The sequence below is a fragment of the Lotus japonicus genome, chromosome 1, assembly GCF_012489685.1.
Source record: "Lotus japonicus ecotype B-129 chromosome 1, LjGifu_v1.2".
In the NCBI taxonomy this organism is placed as follows: domain Eukaryota; kingdom Viridiplantae; phylum Streptophyta; class Magnoliopsida; order Fabales; family Fabaceae; genus Lotus; species Lotus japonicus.
The window spans coordinates 99,013,657-99,036,042 of record NC_080041.1 but is presented as its reverse complement, the minus strand read 5'-3'; the positions used below and the strand labels follow the sequence as shown (position 1 = coordinate 99,036,042).

The following is a 22,386-nucleotide window of genomic DNA, read 5'->3' as shown; positions in this document are numbered from 1 at the left end:
TAGGCTATTAAATAGCAAGTAAACTAGTTTTATTCCCATGCGATGTAAGAGTACAAATGAGTTAAATATAGTTCTAATCTCAAATGAAGAAAGGTGAATTAAATTTAAAATTGAGCTTTCAAAAAAAAAACTAAATTTGAGGAAAATGATGATGTAGTGAAAGTGTAAAGTTTTTTTTACACCATCAACCAATCAGATTGTAAGGATGTGTCACATCAATTAATGAAATTAAATAAAAAATTAGATTTTCTTAATCCTTAAAATCTGATTGGTTGACGGTGTAAAAAAACATGCTTCATGCCTCAATATCAATCAACATTTCAAACAACATGCTTTGATATATCAATCATTATCTCAATCAGCATAATAGACAATTATGGTACTACTTTACACATGCATATTATCCATTCTATCATGCCTCAATATCAATCAAACAACATCCTTCGATATCAATCACTATCTCAATCAACATGCTTCAGTAACAAACAATATCTAAATCGATATGCTTCAAATCATCACTCATTATGAACAAACAGTCATACAAACATTCCTTAGGCATCAACGAACATGGAAACATCCCATCATACAATCACGACAACTTAATGATATATTTAGTAAACAGCTGGCTTTAGGCGTTTTCCTTCCTAAGCTATGACTTTGATCCGATCACATCTTTGATCTCCGTGTCGGCTTGTTTCCTTCCATTCTTTAGCTAAAACACAATGCGCTCCCGTTCTTTGTACCATTCACAAGTACACTTGACATAGTTACTAATTGAGTTAATTTACTAACTCATGGTCGATCTAGAGCTACAACTTCAAACATGTTCTAGGAGTTCTACACGTACTAACTCGATTAACCACACAAACACAAGTTAAATCACAAAGTCCTTAATAGCTACTAAGCATTATGATCAATCTCGATAATCAATGCATTTCATCACATCAACAACAACACCATAATATAATATCGAAGGTTCCAAGAAGCATTTAACTTAGTCTCTAATCGACTCATTTTCAACAACTTAGAAAAATATAATTATGAATATAATTATTTTTCTAATAATAGACCCTTGAGTTCTATTTCTAACCATACAAGTTCCATAGAATTTGACACACTTGTGGAATTAATTAAAAATCACACACTACATCTGTTCCAGAAATGCAGACAGCAAAAAGAAGGGAGACATAAAAATTAAAACTATATTGAACCAGCAATCGAAAAATCATGAAATTTTCACATATTAAACCCTTCCAATTAGCTTTCAAACCAAAGTGGTTCCACACAATTTTGACTCATACACAAAGAGTTATACCTAAAACAGTACATACTTTCATAGCTTACTCGAGTAGGAATTTTTCCAAACTTCAATATACAATTGTGACTAGTACACGAACCAAAACACCTTTTGGGTTACTATGGTGAGAGTTATGACCCAAAGACTAAAAGTAACTCCTTGGCCAAATTAATAGAAACTCTTCCCCTTAAGGTTCAAGAACTTCTCATACATTACAAGCAGCCAATTTTTTTTGAAAGCTCTTTCATACTTAAACATTTTCAAAGCATCAATTTACTTACTAAGTCTCATGAACCTTAAAACTCACCCAAACATACATATTTATGCATTTTCTTCAATTAATTAAAAAGCAAGCAACGTGTAAGACTTAGCAATTAGCCCATCAACTTCAAACCCAATCTATCCCAATTACAACATTAGCATAAGGCTTAAAAGCACATTTGGTCCCCACGAATGTGTTTTGTGCAAAATGAGTCCCTAAACTATTTTAATAGCATTTTCTGTCCCACACATTTTCCTCCCTCAACATCCTTCGTCCTTCTGTTAAATTTCTAACGTTTTCCGTCTGCGTGGAATTTTTTAATTGACATGAAGGCTTATCAGGAGAGAGAAAAAGCTTATGGGCGTCAAAGGCTTCTCTCCCCCTGATCTCATCACCCAGAAAGAGTCAAAGAAACTCAAAGATTGAAACTTTTTTACTCACCATGGCATCCTTTGCTCAATCCTTTAGGGCTTCATCTTCCACCTTCCACCCACTCATATTCTTGCAGTTATGCGCACCAGATCGAAACTCCCAACACCATTAACCACCAGATCGACCTCTGAAACGACGGTAACGGTGTGCGATCTCCTCGACGACATCGTTTGAGGTCGTCGGCAGATCTGACGAGCAGCTTGAAGGAGCAGGTTGTGGGATGATTTTCAGATCTGGAGGCTGTGGGATGATTGACCGAGGACATTATAACTGATCAATTGATGGATAATTAGGAGTATGAAGGAATATTGGAGGGCATGCGGCGGAAAATTTGGGACCTTGATGAATGTTATTCCTCGTCCAAAACCTATTGGGGAGCAAACTTCATGAATTGGAAAGATGTTTTTGGTAATACTCTGATGCTTGTTTTGTGGCTAAAAGTGTACTGCTTATCATTATCCAGAAGAAAAGTTTAATAGTATGGAGTTTGAATAACAGTTATATTTCAAAAAAAATGATGAATAGGAAATGAAGATGACGAAGGTTGTTGGGTTTTGAAGTTTCAGATGAGGAAGATGGTCACATGCAGGTCACATGTGTTCCATTTGGCCTTATTTCTCTCCTAATCAGCCTCCAATGTCATTAAAAATGTGCCACTTAGGAGAGAATCGTTTGTTTTTAACGGAAAAGGGGTGAAGGACGAAGGATGTTGACGGAGGAAAACGTGTGGGACTGAAAATGCTATTAAAATAGTTTAGGGACTCATTTTGCACAAAACGCATTTGTGGGGGACCAAATGTGCTTTTAAGCCTTAGCATAATGTATCAATTCTAGGCTTCAAAAATGATATTTTCACCTCCAAACCCAGGGCTATGTCTCGGCCATACAAGGTTCTCTTGCAATCCAAATTTTTCTTCCAAAACTAATTTATTCCTAGGTACTTTCATGACCTTTCTATGGCTAAAACCTCAACCAAACTTCCAAACAATGGCTAACTTGAATTACCAAAATTCTCAAGTTCAAAATCATGCATCCATATTAGTGTTTTTAGAAAGCTAAAGGCATGTACATTTCACTTATATGAGGTTTAAAGCATAGGAACTAAAACTTGACAAAACCCTAAAGCTCAAAGTTTATGATTTTCCAAAATTGATTTCATACAACTTAAAATAAAAGGTCATATATACACTTAATGTGAAAGCACTTAGCCTAAGTCATGGTACGACACTAAAACCCCCAACAAAGTTTCTTAAAAATATATTTTTCCATTTTCATGCATCAATCAACAAAACAACAAAAGTTCATGGTTCAAAATCTTAAATAACCATAGAAAAATACTCCCAAGCCCATCAACTCAAAGCTTGGGGGACAACTAACCTCAACACAAGCAAAGAAGTCAAGGAAAAGAGATGGAGAAGGATGGTAGTGGTGGTTTTGAAGTCCCAACAAGCATCCAAGACAAGTTTCTCCACTCAAGCTCCAAGAATCACTAACAATTCTTCAAAGAACCCAAGAAGAACAAGATGAAGAAAACAAGCACTCAAGAACTCAAGCGCTCACTTCTTTCTTCTTTCTCTCACCAAACTCACGGTTGTGTAGTGTGTGTGTATGTTGGGTTTGATTTTTTTTAATGGTTAAATGATGCTTTAAGTGATGTTTGGTCTTGATTTTTAAAGCAAAACCCCCTTAACCAAGCTTTAATCCACATAACTCACCATAACCTCATGACACTTGGCTTGGTGGTAGCCCACATGGCCCATCTGGCCTCACTTTAAGGCTCCACAATATCTCGGGGCAATGGGCAAAGAGATCGGCTCGTTTTCGATCGTAAAACTTTCCCCGTTCGGGAAAATTTACTTTTTGGAAAATGGTTCCTTGTGGAAAAAGAATCGTTCTGGGAAAACAAAATTTTGAAACGGGGTCTCGAAAATTTTTATTCGTGGCCCGGAAGTTCTCTACAAAACCTCTGCGGAGGTTGAGAAAAACTTACCCAGACTCTGAATCTAAACCCTATCGATATTACAATCAAAAGTTATGAAATCACAAACATATTCACAATCAGACCATGAGAAGGTCTTATTCCTTCTCTAATTAGAATTCAGGATTCATTAGGTGTTTTAATGGCGAGGAATCGCCCTTTGAAGATCCTGAATTGTAACTAGTCTGGGGGTACAATTCGGAATTGGCATTTGAAAGTTACTATATATATATATATATATATATATATATATATATATATATATAACATGTGTGTGTGTTTTATACATAGTTCCACTTGTCACTTAATCACACACTTTATGCAAGCACTTTTACACCGGCGCAAAACCTAAGGCGTAAGTCGGAATTTAATTAATTAATTAATCCCTCAAAATTCTAGATCTTACACCGAGTGCAAGCTATTTTGTGGGGAGCAGACATGATGCTCTCTGGGTTTCCTTGGGTCTTCAGATCGGAGTCGAGATTTCCGAATTCGGTCTTGTTTCCAGAAACTTCCTCTTTAGTTTAGAGCCTCGATAAGGAAATAGTTTTTGGTAAAGCTACGATTCATACCTCTGGGTTGTTAAGTCATTTGTCCAAGTCTCGTGGGCCTTTTGTGAAGGAGTTATAAGGTTTGAAATTGGGTGTTGTGGAGGCTTCTCACCATCTACGATTACATGTACTGAAAGGAGGATTCATGAAGGACTTGGTTTTGTCGTGGATTTCTTGGAGAGGCCAATTAATTCCTCTTCAGGGGAAGGTTGTGATTCAAACCATGTAAATTATGATGGGGAGGAGTGTTATGAGAGGATTCAGTTGATGAAGGTGGGGTAGATTGCGCAGGTTGTGACACCCGGGGCTGACGAGGGTGGGGAGTGATCGCCGGTGCAGTGAGGCACGGACAAGGAGCGGCTCCTGGCAGGCTTCTAGGCGGAGGGGCACATGAATGAACCGATCTCGCACCCGAACAAGAGGTATTCCGAGGCTATATAGGTATGAGACTATACAGTCAAGGAGGGCATAAATGATTTGATTGGTACTACTCATAACAACAAGATGCATCTTCTTTTCGGGAGCCCAACTCATAAAAACTCCATAGTTAAGTGTGCTTGACTTGGAGCAATATTGGGATGGGTGACCTCCTGGGAAGTTTTCCCAAGAAGTGCGCGAGTGAGGACAAAGCGCGCTGAAAAGACTCGTGTTGTTACCGTGAGGCCAGTCGTCAGATTAGGATGTTATGCAGGTAGTTCTCTATGTGGTGTGAATTTGGGGCTATTAGGGTCATCTATGACTTCTACCTTGGTTAACCCGCTTATTTTTTCAGAAGCTCAATTCTCTGATTGTGTTATGACCAGAGCTAAGTATTAATTATTGGTAGGGTGCGTTATGACCAGAGCTAAGTATTTATTATTGGTAGGGATGAAGGTTTGATTGATCCTTGAGGAGGAGGTTGTTATGTTGCTTGCTGGTCATGTTAAACTCCGTATAGAAAGAGTTTAACTTTGACTTGTTAACCGATTCAGGGTTTGTTGGTTTTGTCACACTTTTGCTCCTTTTATTGGAAGGATTTAGGATTCTTTTGTTCATTGGAGGTTATCTTGTAGTTATGAGGTTTTAGGATTGTGGTGGTTCGCTTGTTTATTTTGCCTTTAGAGGTTTTTTCTCTCTCTTCCTTTATGAGTGCTTTGTTGGGTGGTGTTTTTTTGGATGACCCTCCCCCTTGCTGCTTTTGCCTTCTTTCTAAGAAGGTATGTGTAGTCTTGGTTATCTTTTCAATATAATTTTGCTTCTTAAAAAATATAGAAGATTGTATAATTTTTTTTAAATCAATACATTAATTGATTTCAGTACATGCTTCCTTAATAAACACAACTGTTTTTGTGAAGTGAGGGATTAGTCTCACAGTTGCGAGCAGTGAGGATACCTAGATCAAGAAAAAAAGAACACAGTGGTCTTAAGAAGGTCTTATAAATAGAAACAGAGGTAGTATCATAAATGAAGCCTTTGAATTGATGTGAAATTTTATGAATATAATATGTGAGTGTGACTTTTAAACCAACATGAATTTCATGATAGAATTATATAAGAAAAAGTTATTAAAAGGTGTAAGACTGTAAGTTGATCTGGCTTTTAGAACCTGTTTGGAGAAGAGAGAGATAAAGAAGAGATAATAGAGAAGAGAGAAGTTAAGTAGAGAGAAATATGTGAGAAATATAGTAGATTTGTTGATTGTTTGGTATGATAGAGATGAAAGAGAGATGAGAGAAAGAATGAGGTGGATAATATAAAATAAAAAATAAAAAATTTAATTTTTAGAAAAGGACTTTGCTGTCCAACAAAAGAAAAAGATTTACAACTTCCAACGGCCTTGGAGAGAGAGAGAGAGAGCGACAAGGACAAAATAGGAAACAAAAAAGTAAACATCATCTATAGTATAATTAGAGAGAGGAAAAAAGGAGTGAGACCCGCGTTAGAAACCTCTCTTCATAGCAAATGTAGCTATCAAATAAGAGTGATTGACTTCTCTTTTTTCAATCTCCCTCTTCTCCATCTCTTCGCAAATCTTCCTCTACCAAACACACCCTTAACATGGGGAAAGAGAAATTTTGAAAGCAATTTTGCTTACATTATATTTTTTAAAGGCCAGTAATGAAAAAAAATACTTTCACCTACCTATTGAAGTCCCACATAATAAGTTGCAAGTTTTGAATTTTGAAGTCCCACATCAAAAGTTGCAAGCTTTTTCCAAAGCTTTTACTTCTATATAAGGAGTGATTTATCAAATTGTTTGGGCAGAGTTTTTTTAGAGAGAATTGTAACAGCCGTTCAAGGTTGAGTTGTCGCATTCGAGGTACTCTTCTTGTCCATTATTATTATTATTATTATTATTATTATTATTATTATTATTATTATTATTATTATTATTATTATTATTATTATTATTATGTTGATGTTTGTTTCTTATTCTTCAAATCAAGAGATTTTGTTATAGTTTTTTTAATCGAAACATAAATTACTCTCTCTAAGAATTGATCTCTAGATCTCTCTTACTCAACCCACATAGTTTTTAAACAATATATATATATATATATGAACTATTAGCTTAATACTTTCTTAATTAAAATTAACCAATAAAGACTTATTTTTAGAAGAAATGCATGACTTTTGAGTTTCTAATTTGATCCCGGGATACTCAGGTGTTGATCTATTTTCAAAATTAATATTTTTTTAATTCATTTTATTTTAATTTGAAGAAAAGGGTAAAATAAAAATAACTAATTTTCATTATCGATTTAGAGAAACTATCTTGGTATCTGCGTGCCTTTTTGTGTTTTTTATGTTGTTTCTAATTTTTCGTCTATTCCATTTTTGTTAGACAGTGTATCTACTTTTATTTTTGAACGAACAGTGTATCTACTTTAATAGTAGAAGATGTAGTTTTTGTTCTTTATTTTTTTCAAGCGCTTTAGTACACGTGATTTATGATAAAAAGAAAAAGAAGAAGTATTATGTGATTTAGCATTTTAGCGTGCATTTGGTAGGTAGGCATCTCAATATTCTCGGGAATATGAGGTTGGAAAAGTAACATTAAAAGATTCTCAGGTAAGTAAATTACACATGATTTTTTGAATCTCATTCACATCTCAAAGGAGGGGAATTTTACATTTCCATGAGAATGAAAGTTATTTTCCACTAACTCTCTCTCTTCCACTACTTATTTTCTATTTTTATATTTTTTCTATTAAATGATTTTGAAAAACATTCCCGGGAATAACGCTTACTAACCAAACATGTTTTTCATTTTACCCGGAAATGACTTTGCTGGTAATGAGATTCCTAGGAAATAACATTCCTGAGAATATTTTCGTACAACTTGTAACAAACGCCCTCTTAGAACTTGTTTGTTTGCACAAATGCACTTTTTAAATAAAATTAAAAAACTTAACCAATTTTTTAAAACTAGTTTTGAAAACATTTTTCATTTTCCCGTTTTAAAACCCCCAAAAATGGAAACATCTAAGCGCGGTTTTGCTTTTTAGTTTTAGTTTTCTCTTCCCAAAATCGAAAAAACAGGGATAATTGTCCCTTTTCATTAATAGCACATATGAAATATTTGACAATTATTTTAGGGTTTTAAAAGGAATTGCAATCACCAATCACATCAGTCTTTGCGTCGCAGGGTTTAGGAGAAATAGTGTGATTGTGCGAGAGAAGGACTCAGCTTCAACATCTTCATTTCGCATTCAGATCTGAGGTTAGTATCTCTTCAATTTTCTGCTTCTTCTGTTTTTTCTTGCTTAGGCATTTTTGTGATGGTTTTTCCCATTTGGAGCTCTCTTTCTCTGTTTCGGTTCTACTTTTGGTGTCTCTCATAGAGTTTCCTTATCTGGAATCATGGGGATGACGATCATGTTGGCCCTTGCGAACAACTTGACGCATTATCTCCCTTCAACCCTTTGAGCGAAATGCAATACTTTTTTCTTGTCCTATCCCCGCACAAGTGAAAATTTATAAATATTAAGATTAATTGCATTTTGTGATGGTTTACATTTTGTGCATTTTTGTGATGGTCTGTTTTTCCATTTGGAGCCCTCTTTCTCTATTTCGGTTCTGCTTCTTTTTGCTTTCCTAGGGTTTTCTCATTTGGGATCCTGGGGAAGAGGATCAAGTTGGCCCTTGCGAACAACTTGATGCACTATCTCCCTTCTACCCTTTGAGTGAATTGTGACACTTTTTTCTTGCCCTATCCCCGCACAACTGAAAATTTGTAAGATTAGGATTAATTGTGTTTTGTGATGGTTTGCATTTTGTGCATTTTTGTGATGTTTTGTTTTCCCATTTGGAGCTTTCTTTCTTTGTTTTCGGTTATTCTTCTTGTTGCTCTCCTAGGTTTCCTCATTTGTGATCATGGGGAAGAGGATCAAGTTGGCCCTTGTGAACAACTTGATGCATTATCTAAGCGAAATACAACACTTTTTTTCTTGTCCTATCCCCGCACTAATGAAAATTTATAATAATAAGTTTGATTGTCGAACCACAGGGATAGTTTATTTTTCAATTCTCAATCAAGTCTCACAATCCAGAAATAAAAAGAAAAAGATATTTTGAAAGATTGTTTGTATTGAAATACTTGTAACAAAAGTGATAAAGAAGATGTCGTAAACACTTTTAGGAAAACATAACTTTGGGGTGTAGTTCCACCCAATTGAATTATGTTTCTCACAACCAGGTTCCCATATGAACTCTTAGAGATCTTTTATGGTGATGTAGTTTTTACCTTCACTTGTTAATACCTTAATCAAGCAAATCTTTCAATCTCAGTTACTAAACCTAATACCTTTGTACCTAGTTAATTCAATTGAAGAATGATTGTTCTTTATTCAGGCCAGCACTATTGATTCCCATTCTTATACCTAAGTGGCAGTGAAAGAATCAATCTAATCTCAGGTCTCATATTCTTACCAAACTACCGTTTGTCCAAGAACAAGCAAAACACTTTTATGCACTATAGTAAATAAACAACAGAGAAAAGATTCATAGAAAGATAGGTTTATTGATGAAAGATTTTTTACCACTCTACGTTTGAATCTCTCAAGACTCAATTGTAGTATAGTAAAGGGTTTTGTCGTATCCACAGGGGGGTGTAATACTTATGCCGTTCAATAGCTAACAAACTCAAACAATGGTTTATAAAGAGATTGATTGTTTGTTTAAGAACATAAAAACATAAATCAAGAAGATAAAAAGAGTTGGATTCACCAAGGTAGATAGTTTTGCTGGGATTAGAGTTTCGTTGTTCGACCTCTATGTATTCTATTGATTCACATACAAATATCGTTCTATGCAATTGATTCCTCCCACCATTTCTTATCTTACTACCCAGTTCCCCGGTGTAGAAGATTATCAACTCCCTATATTAACCTTCAATCCCTTGACGATTAACAATAGTGAGTAGCATTAAACATGGATGTTTGAATAGACTAATGATCTAACCCTATTCCTAGACCTTAGAATCATTAGATGATTTGACCTAATTCAGATTTAAATAGTTAGTTCCCACCGCCCTATTAAATCTAAATTCATGTTTTAGGTGATCAATCCAAAACAAGCATGAAGCACAAGGTAAAAATCATTGAATCATGGAAAAGAAACATATGATTAACTCTAGTTCAGACTCAAGAACGTGCGAGTTCCCTACACAAGTTTGAATCAATCAAAATACCCAAGGGGATCAAACCTCAGATATAGCATGAAGCAAAAGAGAAAACCATTGATTTTTTAGCATAGAAACATGAAATTTGCATGAAAGGAAATCAAATAGATTACATGAGCATCAAAGCAACTAGTTCTAATCCCAACAAATGAGAAATTAGCTATCCATTTACATGGATAGCTTTACAATCATAAAAGAGAAGAAGAACGATGAAAAACCGAATACGTGACGGTTCCCCGGCGATGAAATCGACTCCAAAGCCTTCTCTCTAGTCTCCTATATCTCCCTTGATGCTCTTCTTCGAGATCTATCTTTCCCTAAGTGATGGGTTTCAGTTTTGGTCCAAAATTCTCCCTAGATTTCTAAAAAGGGGGCTTTAAATAGGAAATTCGTCAGACAGAGTGCCCGGCGGCCTCTGAGGAGCGCCCAGCACTCTGCTTTCTTCAAAGTCAGGTTTCCTTGACCGCCAGGAGCGCCCGGCACTCTCTGAGGAGTGTCCGGCACACAGGAACTTCAAATTTGCATTTCCTACTCAAAGCTTTGCATTTTCTTCCATCTTCAATCCTACAACACTTTTTTAGATTAGAATCAATGCTTATGCATATTCTAACTAAATTTCACATATTAAGAAGTTCTAATCAAAAGAGGGTGAAGTTGTCAAATTTAACTCATTAATCACAAAGATAAGTGTCTAAATTGCACATCAAAACTAGGTAAATATGACACTTATCATTTATTCATATAGAAATTTAGAAGTTCAAAACATAACTAAAATTAGGATTCACAATCCCTAAGTAATAAAAGGAACTTGGGTAAACATGGCTAACAAAGATATAATTAAAGATTAAAAGAACAAAAACCTAGAATAAGAGCTCAAAGAGGCCATTCACAAATCCTAGAAAAAATAGCTCCAAGGTATGATTCATAAAATACAAGGTACAAAGTCCAAATACGAGTTTTGAATTTATAGAAAAATTTAAACATGTCCCAAAGCTCATGACCTGGCTTTCCCAGCGCTCGTACGCTGGAGAAAGCAAAGAAAAATGCACCAGGGACAAATTACCAGCGCTCATGCGTTGGCTTCCCAGTGCTAGTGCGCTGGCTTGCTGGCCATCCACCTTCATGCTGACAGCTTTGACCTCTTTTCGTAGAACGAACCGTGTGGATTCATTAATCGTCGTATGGAGCTGAAATGTTGATATGTCATTCACAACACATAGTCTTCAACTTGACTGGTCAGATCGTCAAGAAAATGATTGTGCAATGAGAACGAGCCCATGCAGTAAGCAGCTTTTCGACTTCCTTTCATCGAAAACCATCATTTTCCTTTAAAACTCCAATAATCTTTATTCATCAAGGCTCATCATTGATTATCAAATCTACCTTAATACACTTGAAATCACCAACAAACTCATCAATAGCCACAAGAAACCATTAAGTCCACATCATTAGCACATGTAACCACCAAATTACTCATCATTATCATTAGTGCTCCAACAGTATAGCTTAAAACTGACCAAGATAATAACTACTAGACTAGAAATTAATAAAATCTAAAGAAAATAAAATAAAACTTACTAAAAAGAAGAGTGAATCCCAACGAACCCTTAAAAACATAAAAAGATGCAAAAAAATCTAAAATGTCTAACAACTCTACATAAGACCTATAAAAACAAATAAAAGCTCAAGAAATCACCAAAATACCTCATGTCATCAGTTTTTATCTCTTATGATTCACAGGTGCTAGTTTGAGCATTAGAGGATTTCGCCATAACTGTGCAATCTGGAATACTTGCCTGATTTTGTTGTTGTTCTTGATGCAGCAACCATATCACCTCTGCTTTATTCATCTTCAAGGTCAAAAAGATCAACTTCATCGCTTTTATTGCCTTCATTCCATACCCATTTTTCTTATTTACTAAAAATAACATTTGTTTGATGATGATTCTCTTTAAGATTAGATCAAAGAGTCTATATGCTCTAGACTCCTTTCTAACTCCCAAGAGAACACACCTTGCGCTCTTGTTACCAAGTTTCATTCTTTGATTTTCAGCATGAACATGTGCAATGTACCCACAAAGTCTAAAAAAATCAACTGTAAGTTTGAGTCCACTTCATCGTTCTTCAAGTGTGATGTTATTTACTACCACTGTTGGACTTCTGTTTTCAATAAATACTACCCAATTACCTTCCTTCATGCCGGATTCTAACTTCTTTCTCTAATAGCATATTGCGAACCATGTTCATAATTGTCATGTTTTTCCTTTCAACCACTTCATTTTGCTGTAGAGTATATGATGTCGTGAGTTGTCTCTTAATTCCATTCTCGCTTAAGAACTGATTGATTTCATTTAAGGTGAATTATCTTTCTCTATCAATCCTTAAGAAACACATAACTTCCCCAAACTCCCTTTTCTGAAACAACTTTGAACCTTTTGAATACTTCTAGTTGTAGAGCAGCAAACTTCTAAGGCTTCTAAGATTTCTGAAACAACTTAAAGCGATGTTTGCCTCGACCACGTCCACCTCTTCCAATGTGTCCTTTGCCTCTTCCTCCTGTTCTACTAGCATTTGTCACCTTTAAAGCTTGCTCTTCCTCATTATACCCTCTCATTATTTGCTCATGGACAAGAGAATACTTTGAAGTTGATCAATGGTGAGGGTGCTCACATTGTTTGATTCTTCAATGGAACAAACAACATAGTTGAATTTTCGGCCACAAACCTAAAAATCTTTCAACACTCACTGTTTCTGGGATTAATTCTCCTTGAGCCTTCCTCTTATTTGTGATAATTAGGGTTCTTGCGAAATAATAATTGGCAGGGTTCTTGTGATAACCAAAGTTATGTTTTAAAATTTATTTCTTTATACGTTTGAAAATTTGACTTCGAGAAGTATAATATTTTTTTGCTTCTAGAAGTTCAAGTTCTAGAAGTATAAAATCTTTGATTTTCGAAAGTTCATTCTCCGAAAGTTTACGATTTTTTTGCTTCAGAAAATTTAAGTTCTATAAGTAAAATGCACAAGAACAAAATTTCAAAAATGGAATTTTAGGAATTAAAAATTTATTGGACGCGTTTACAAGAATTTTAAGGTGCGCAAAACGCAATACCCAAAAAGACTGAGGCCCAAGCCCATCCATATACATATATAACCTAGCCTTGTTGAGAACAAATACTACAACATTGGTATTTCTCAAGTTAGGAAAAAAGTTGGTGTCAAAGTAAAAGCTTAGTGAAGTCACCATAAGATCTCATAGAAGCACTTCCTCCTGTACATCTCAATTGACACTGAAAGTGGTATGTCTTCCTTTCTTAATCTTTTCCCCTTCCTCTCCCCCTAACTTCCAATCAAAATTGACTTGTTTTTACTTTCAATGAGATCTGTTTGGTAAGAAAATTAAAAAAATTCCTTTTATTTCCTGAAAACTATTTTTATATTCAGATTTTCAGAAACCCTCTTCAATCAAACCATTCCAAAAAATATTATTTCTCATTTTCAGATTTAGAAAACCCCTCTTTTGATTTTGAAGAATAGGGTCTTCATCTGTTGAAAACTTGAAGTTTGGCCCCTCTTCTCTTGTTACCCCAAATTCATGAGAAAACGCCAATCGTTGATTTTTCTTTCAGACATAGAAACAATTCAATATAAAGCGCGGGATACCCAAAAGTTTCGCTCTTACTCTCAAATCTAGTACAAGTTTTGAACTAGTGAGAGCAACGAAACACAGAGCTTTCTCACTCCAAAAGCTACTACCCATGTTTCGCAATCGGTACCCTTTTTCTGGATTCTCACGTTGAATGCTTGCATACCCAGTTCTGCTTTTTCTGTTTTGTCTTTGATTTTCAGTTTTTTGTGTGATTTTTGTTTTGTTTTGCTTTTTTCTGGGAATGATTTTGGTGTATGTTACAGGGTTGTTGATGCATGAAGATGGGTTTGTCATGAACTTTGCTGTAACCCCTTTGAAGAGTTTGAAGATGAAGGTGGTATAGTGCTGTTGTAGGTTTATCTGGTGAGTTTGGAGGCTGTTTTTGAGCAATTCCTTGGTGGGTTTTTGTTGAAAGAGATCAATCAGTGGGTAGAAAATGTTGGGTAGTGAGCAACCTCTGGATTTGTATAAGCTTTTCATGGTGGTGAAGGAGAAAGGCGGTTATGATGCGGTTTGTAAGAACGGGTTGTGGGATTTGGTGGGGGAAGAATATGGGTTGGGTGTGAAGGTTGGAGCGTCTGTGGAAATGGTTTACAGTAAGCATTTGAGTTCTCTTGAGACATGGCTGAAGAATGTTGCTGATAGTAAGTTCCCTGAGTGTGATTTAGTGAATGATAGAGTTCAATTCGGCAAGCGTTTGATGGAGGTTCAAGCTGGATTCATGTTGGATGGTGATGATGATGATGAAAAGGTCAAGAGGGTGGTATATGGCTACCTAGATGGGAGGAAGTTGTGGGGTACAAATAGAGTGAAGGGCTTTAATCCAGAGTTGAATGTGGCTGAACTTGAGACGGTGTATGACTATCTAGATGGGAGGAAGTCGTGTGGTGCTAATAGAGCGCAGAGCAAGAATCCTGAGTCTAATGGGGTCAAGAAAGTTCAGAATGGAGGGCTCGTTGATTCTAATATGCAGGACCATTGGGCGAATGAGCCTAGTCTCGGAAACTTCTGCAACCATACAGATGCCATGGAAACACTGAAAGAGTTTGATGCAGACAAAATATTAATAGTGGATGTATCTGGTATGATAAAAAACATGCCTGGATTATCTGATGGAGGCAAGAGATGCGAGAATGATAGTCACAATGTCGATGTAGTGAAATTGGATCCATCAAGTGTTAATAAAGAGAGCTCTGGTCGTAAGAGGAAGAGAAATTCTAGGTCGGAGATGCTAAGCTGGGTTAGTGGCATTGCAAAGAATCCTTGTGATCCTATAATTGCTTCAGTTCCAGAAAAGTCTAAGTGGAAGTCTTACAGTAATCAAGAAATCTGGAAGCAGGTTTTGTTGTTTCGAGAAGCTGTCATTCTTAAAAAAGGTTCTGAATCAAGCAGTGAACAGCAGGTAACATGAAATTAACTATAAGCTTTTTGATGGTCATGTGCATCATTAATACAATTTGAACTATAATATAGGGTGTATGTCAATGTTTTGTGCTGAGACCATACATCATGGAAAAGAATCCTTAATATTTTGGATAAATCTATTTCCTGAATTATCTGATTGAATAGATATCTTCTGTGTTGAATTTATGTTTGTTAATTATTACATACATTTTCTGATGTAGCATCTTTCACCATTACAGTTATAATTATTGATATTGTACTTATATAATAGAATCATGGGTGACTTGTTTTATGGCTTAATTGAAATTTTGTTCCCTCTAATTTGGACAATGTGTGATTTTAGTCGCTCTAGTTTAAAGTTAAGGAAATTTTCTCCCTATGCCAATTTTAATATACATAAAATCCTTAAATCTTCATTCTATTTTTAGGATTTATAATGAAGTGAAGATATAAAATGATTTTAAAAGTTTACCAAGTTTGAAATTTAGTAAACTTTTGATAAAATTTGAAGGGCATGGTTTAGGTTTTCAAGAGGGGTGCAATGGTTGCATAGGTGGTGGGGGCATGTAGTGTGTTGGAGAGTGTTCAAAAAAGTGTATTGCTAGTATTTCTCCTGAAGAGATAAATTTTTGGGATTTTTTTTTGGGTCAATTTTAATATTTTGGATAGTGAGTTTTGTGTAGGGAAATGTCTTGTGTTGGGTCTAACACAAGTATCCTCCAATAAAGACAATCTTGTTTGAGCCGGGAACATCCATATTAGGCTCCATGTCAATAGAGGTTTCGGGGACATCAGGAGCTCCTCCTGTTGTGGTCAATCCCTTGATCCTTCTAGAGGTTCATTTTTCTGATGGCGTTTTGACTAGAGCTAAGTGCATTGTTTTGGCTGCGGAATAGGTTGGTGTGACCTTCCTCTGTTCAGATGAGGAGGCCGTTTTGTCGTTTGCTGACCACGTTAAATTCCGTAGAGGATGAGTAAGGGGTTGATTTGGGTGGTGGTGATGGTTTTGTGTGTTTTAAGCTCTTTCTAGATGTTGTTCTTTGTGGTTTTTCTGTTTGGTTTGCTTAGTTTGTTTCTGGGTTTTTGGTTTTTCTTGCCCTTGTTGGTGTTTGGTTGGGTTTTTTTGGGCCGACCTTTTTTTTTGCTGGCTTTCGCTATCCTTCGAGGTGGCCTGTGTATATTGCCTTCTCCCATCAATATATTTTTGCTTTCTAAAAAAAGACTTGCTCTCCCAATGATATTTTTTCCCTGTATAATACCAAACTCAAACCCGTGACCTTGCTTTAGGGAATCAAACATTAATCACTTGAACCAACCACCCATTGGTTGAGGGGGAAATGTCTATATTAGAATTTGGGAGGCCTAACTCTATCCCAAAAGCTAGTTTAGAGGTGAGGATTGTATCCCCATATATAAAGGTTATCTTGGTTATATCTCTAGTCAATGTGGGATTACTAATTCAATGTTTGATCGATTTAGAATTGTGTTAATTGTTTGTAATATCATCTTCCAAATTATTCTGTCTATGGCAGAGGTGTTAAACTAGTTTTGATGAAACGAGAGGTCAATAAACTCACAAGGTGAGAAAAATTGTGAAAGTCCTTGGTCCTTTGTACTACTCGAATGTGTGGCTGATAAAAAAAATTGTGGCTTTTTGGTACAAAAAATATGTAACACGATTATTTACATCTTATAGGCCAAACATTCTCCAAATGTTAGAAGCTTGTCTTATTAAGGGCATGGATAACACAAATGGATTTGTTAAAATTTTGTTGGGACTGTATCACCATCAGAGGTTTTCACTTGTTATTAGTTAATTATGTAGTTATTTTTGAGAGATCTGATATGACTAAATAAGTTTTTATAAAGAGTAGAATAATCTTCACCCCTGAGCTAGCTTTTGAGGTATAGTTAGGTCTAGCTTGAATTTTTAGAGGGTATCAAAGCTTATCCTATATCTGTTTTTTGTGCCACTCATAAATGAATCACTCGTAGATGTCCAACCTTGGGTGCGAAATAGTGTTTTGAGAGATTTCACAATGACTAGAGATGTGATCAAATAAGTCCTTATAAATAATTGTGATCGTTGAGCTAGATTTTGTAGAATTAGATCTGATCCGAATTCAAAGATTTACCATTTATAAGTAAGTTCTGGATAGAAGTAATTGTTTCTTTTTGGATGATAAAAGGTCATAAACTCATAATCAATGCTGGTCCTTGAGTGCTTTGATTATTTGTCTAAATGTTGCCACTTGCTTTTTTTGAAACAAATAGAAAATATTCTTTTGGCATCACATTAAAACCCAAATCTTCTTCCATTTTGTAGGGTCCAAGGATGCATCCATCCATGTATGATGATAACTTTGGGGCAAATTACAATCTTAGGCAGAGGTTTCAATGTAACAAGAGCCCTTTATCTGGAAAATCTACATCAAATGGAGCCTCTTCATCTGGGCGAACAGGAAGAAGTTTAGAGAGAAACCCTGGTAAAAAGTCACATAACTCTGTGCTCTCACATCTGGACATTCCTCTAGGGCCAGACCATCAAGCTGAAATGCCTGAATGGTCTGACATGAGCTATGAGAGTGATTCCAAGTGGTTGGGGACCAAAATATGGCCAACAAAAGCTGTGAATTTCAATCTTCTTGAAAGGGACCCTATCGGAAAGGGAAGACAAGATTCATGTGGTTGCCAAGTACAAGGTTCTGTCGAGTGTGTCCGATTTCACATTGCTGAAAAAAGAGCTAAAGTGAAGATGGAATTGGGTGTGGCTTTTTATCGGTGGGAGTTACACAAGGTAGGTGAAGAAGTTAGTCATTCGTGGACAAAGCAAGAAGAGAAGAAATTCAAAGATGTGGTAAAAGCAAACCCGCCTTCATCGGATAGATGTTTCTGGGATCATATTTTTAAAGCATTCCCTATGAAGAGCAGGGAAGATTTAATCAGCTACTACTTCAACGTCTTCCTCTTGCAGCGCGTAGGACACCGAAGTCGGCACACTCCAGAGGACATTAAGAGTGATGATGACGAATCAGAATTTGGACCATTGAGGAATGTTTTTGGACGTCCGACCCATACCTTATTACCCCCTAAGAAATCACAGACAAAGGGGAGATAGCATGTGAATGTGAGTCGAATCATGAGCTTCATTGAGAATGTAAATTGATAACTTTTCTTCACTACAGCAAAATTTCAAGTATTCCTTTGCTTAGGATATCAAATCGTCATTGCTTTTGAGGAGTAGCAGTTTGCTTTGGTGTAGGATCAATTTATGAGAGATGAAAAATATTGTCTTTGGGGGTGGAAGCTGCCAACTATGACAGCATAGAAGTTGGGGTTGCTTTTAGTTTACAAGCTTCCAATTTTGAGACATACCTTCTGTTTGTTCACAGTGATATATTGCAGCTGCAGGTACTCTTAAATGCACATATTTTCACCAGGTTTTGACCACAGGGGTACATACAACTTACAAAAACAGCATCAGGAAATATAGACCAACATTTTAAGAGGATCATCAAACAAGTACAGTGTAGTTGAGTTTTGATTTCAGCCTTTCATCTGATGCGAGTTTCTATGTGAATGTTTTTTGTTTCCATTGCAATACATTGTTTTCGACTCAGTATTTGCAAGTTTGTCTATTTCCTTTTCTAACTCTGAAGTAATTCTATGGTTGAATCATTGAACCTTGAACAAGTACTTCAATCGGTTTAATGACCGTTTCAATTTTAAAAATGTTGATGTTTATAACTTACTTATGCTTCAAGTAATATGTAATTAAATGTTGTTTAGATTCAAGGTGACCCCTAATGTGCACCGCTTTTATAGTGGTGTAATTTTACACCACTTTTTTTAACCTGCTATAACAGGTGAACACATTTTTTTTTTAAAAAAATTAATATATGACAAATTTTTGATGATATTGTTTTTTTAAAAAAATAATGTGTTGACCTGCTATAACCGGTTAAAGTAAGTGATGTAAAATTACACCACTCTAAAAGTGGTGCATATTAGGAAGAACCTAGATTCAGTTGTTGTCGTAAAATATAATCTTATATGTTGGGTTTTATTATTTTGGCTTAATTTCAGTTTGGGTCCCTGATGTTTCACAAATGTGCAGTCTGCACCCGTGTGTTTAAAACTTGCGGTCAAGGTCCCTTATGTATCCAAACTGTGACATTGACACCCTTCCGTCTATACCCGTTTGGTTCCGTCAATTAACCAAACGGATCTGCCTTCATTAATTGACGTGGCTGCCACGTGTAATACAATTTTCTTTAAACTTTTTTTTCATGAAAATAATTCCTCCCCCCAAATGAAGAACCCGATTCCCCCCAATTTTTCCCCAATTTTAACCCTAATCAGAACAAAGAAGAGGGGGAGTGAGAGCTAATCAGAGGTGAGATTGTGAGAACCCCTCCACCTCCAAAACACAGTGCCGCCCTCTTCTTCGTCTTCTTCTTCTCACCATCGCACCACCACTCAAATTGCCTCTTCCTTTCTTCTAGTGCGTGATTCCTTCCCTTCATCATGTTTTCTTCATTTGGATTTCCGATTGTTTTCATCTAGATTCACAATTCGTCTCTTAATTCGTGACCTTTTCCTCTTGGTTCGCGATTCCCCTATCTAGGGTTCGCAATTACACCTTCTTGGTTTCATCTGGTTCGTGATCTGTATTGCCTCTGGTTCACGATCTTTGTTTCCCATCTGGTTTGTGATTTTTGTTTTCCATCTAGTTCTCTGGTTTCTCTTCTTGGTAGTCGTGGATCATTCCTTGGCCTCTGATTCAGACGAGGGTCAAGCGGGTTCTGAAAAAGTTGGAAGCTTTAGGGGTGTTTGGAGGAAAATTAGGTAGATCTTAATGTTGATCTGTGCTTTAGAGGTTTATCTGAATGTTGGGGTTGGTGGGGGAGTGTTCTCAGTGGGTTATGATGGGGTAGAGGTGGTGGTGCGGTGGTTGTGTGGTGGTGGTGCAGTGGTGAGAAAAGAAGAAGAGAGAATCAGGTTCTGATTAGCTCTCACTCTCTCTCTCTTCTTTGTTATGATTAGGGTTTAAATTGGGGAAAATTGGGGGAATCGAGTTCTTCATTGGGGGGGGGGGGGGTTATTTTCATGAAAACAAAAAGTTCAAAGAAAATTGTATTACACGTGACCGCCATGTCAATTAATGAAGGTAGTTCCGTTTGGTCAACTAACAGAACCAAGGGTATAGACGGAAATGTGTCAATGTCACAGTTTGGATACATAAGGGACCTTGATCGCATGTTTTAAACACAAGGGGTGCTGACCGCACATTTGTGAAACATCAGGGACCCAAACTGAAATTAAGCCTATTGTTTTTTATGTAATATTAATCCAAAATTTAAAATATTATAATGTATATTGGTTTAACCATTTCAACCCTTGACCACGGGTTCAAACAGTAACTCACTAGCCTAGTACCTTGATCAAGTCAATCACTTGTCCAAATATAACGACACTGGTCTAAGTGAGAGAGAAGTGCGAGCAATTTGAATGGAAGAAGTTGCAACAAAGTAGGTGAATACTAGTCTAAGTGAGAGAGAGAGAAGTGCGATCAATTTCAATGGAAAGAAGTTGCAACAAAGTAGGTGGCTAGCGTGAACACAGAGTGTAATGAAAATTTAACGACATTGGTTAAAGTGAGAGAGATGTGAAGTGCGACCAATTTGAATGGAGAAAGTTGCAACCAAGTAGGCGGTTGGTAAACAGAGAGCATAATGCTACAAAATGGCCTCTTATCAAACATGGGCAAGAGTGAGAGGAAGAGAGGGCAATTTAGTATGGAAGGAAACTCATTACAAATAGGTTTCAAAGTAAGTGTTGGTTATACGCAAAAAAAAGTAAGTGTTAGTTAGACCGACACTAAAATCAAATTAAAAGTCGCCTAAGTTTGCAGATGCAAAGTTCCACCATTCACCATTTGAACATATCGATTCTAAACTTATTAATTACTATTTTGTTAACATAAACTTAAAAAAACTCAATAAACAAAATTACAGTTTAGCCACAGTTAATTAGCTCAATTAAGACGACACGTGATCAAAAGTGTAGTGTTGGCATTAAAGCGGGTTCAAAATTACACATCTATTTGACTGTTTTCTTACATACACCCTCCGATCACTATTATAAGCAAAAGTTAGTTTTATAGGTTCATTCAATAAATGATGTATGTGACCATTTTAATGACTACATACATCATTTATTGAATGAACCTAAAAATCTAACTTTTGCTTATAATAGTGACCGGAGGGTATATATCAAATTCATAGTTTACTACTCCCTCCGTTCCAGAAAGTTTGTAGTTTAAGATTGTGACACAAAGAGTAAGAAAACAATTATTGATAGTACAATTTGACTAGATTACCCTTATTTATGGTGTTCTATTTCCAAGGATAGTGGTAACTATATCAAGAATTGCAATGAACTTAGTGGATAAAGAAAGTTTAATAAATAAGGGTATAGAAGAAAAAAATGGGGGGAAATGCATTGACATCCTAAAACAACAAACTTTTTAGAATATTGAAATCATATTGAAAACTACAAAGGTTTGGTTTGCACTATTAACTACTCCCTCCGTTCCTAAATAACTGACACTTTAAGGTTGTTGCACAAGTATTAAGAAATAACAATTAATGTTCTTGTTTTATTAAAATTACTATCTACCTTTCTATTATACCCTTTATTTCTCTTATTAATTCTAACTTTTCAATTTTTCTACCACCAATAAATGAATGGTACAATTGGTAAAGTATAATTAATGCTCTCTGGAACTTTGTAAAGTGACAGATAATTAGGAACAAAATTCAGCTAGAAATAATGTCAGTTATATAAGAACGAAGGGAGTAATGACAACACATTTTCAACTAGTCATGTAATATGTTTTAATTAGATTAGTCTAAGAATACTTGACATAGTGGCTTAACACCAAAACCATGGAACCTAATGAAGCTTGTTAGGAGACAACTGCGGTTAGGGTATATTATCCACAAAAAACTTGATGACTTCAACACATTTAAACAATTAATTGAATCTGTTCATGCGTCATACTAAACCATATTTTAAAGGACAATAATTGTCATGTGATTCTAGAATCTTCTGCATGATGTTCCCGTACGTAGACGACAAGGAAAATA

At 35.9% G+C, this 22,386-nt stretch overlaps 1 protein-coding gene across 2 annotated transcripts; it reads left to right on the top strand.

The window, feature by feature from the left end:
- The first annotated feature begins 13,355 nt into the window (after positions 1-13,355).
- Positions 13,356-18,982, top strand: LOC130728277 (AT-rich interactive domain-containing protein 2-like). Of its 2 annotated transcripts, none has more exons than XM_057579695.1 (3): positions 13,356-13,481; positions 14,095-15,233; positions 17,562-18,982. In XM_057579695.1, exons 2-3 carry the CDS (start codon positions 14,268-14,270, stop codon positions 18,351-18,353), a joined length of 1,758 nt encoding a protein of 585 aa, XP_057435678.1. In that variant the 5' UTR covers positions 13,356-13,481; positions 14,095-14,267; the 3' UTR covers positions 18,354-18,982. The 2 variants fall into 2 exon arrangements, with proteins under 2 accessions (XP_057435678.1, XP_057435677.1); XM_057579694.1 differs by lacking the exon at positions 13,356-13,481 and adding an exon at positions 13,664-13,954.
- Positions 18,983-22,386: the final 3,404 nt, after the last annotated feature.

Excerpts from the sequence above, each read along its gene's own strand:
- LOC130728277 (XM_057579695.1), top strand. The coding sequence starts at position 14,268 with ATGTTGGGTAGTGAGCAACCTCTGGATTTGTATAAGCTTTTCATGGTG. Across the intron at positions 15,234-17,561 it reads AATCAAGCAGTGAACAGCAG|GGTCCAAGGATGCATCCATC; the intron begins GTAACATGAAAT and ends TCCATTTTGTAG.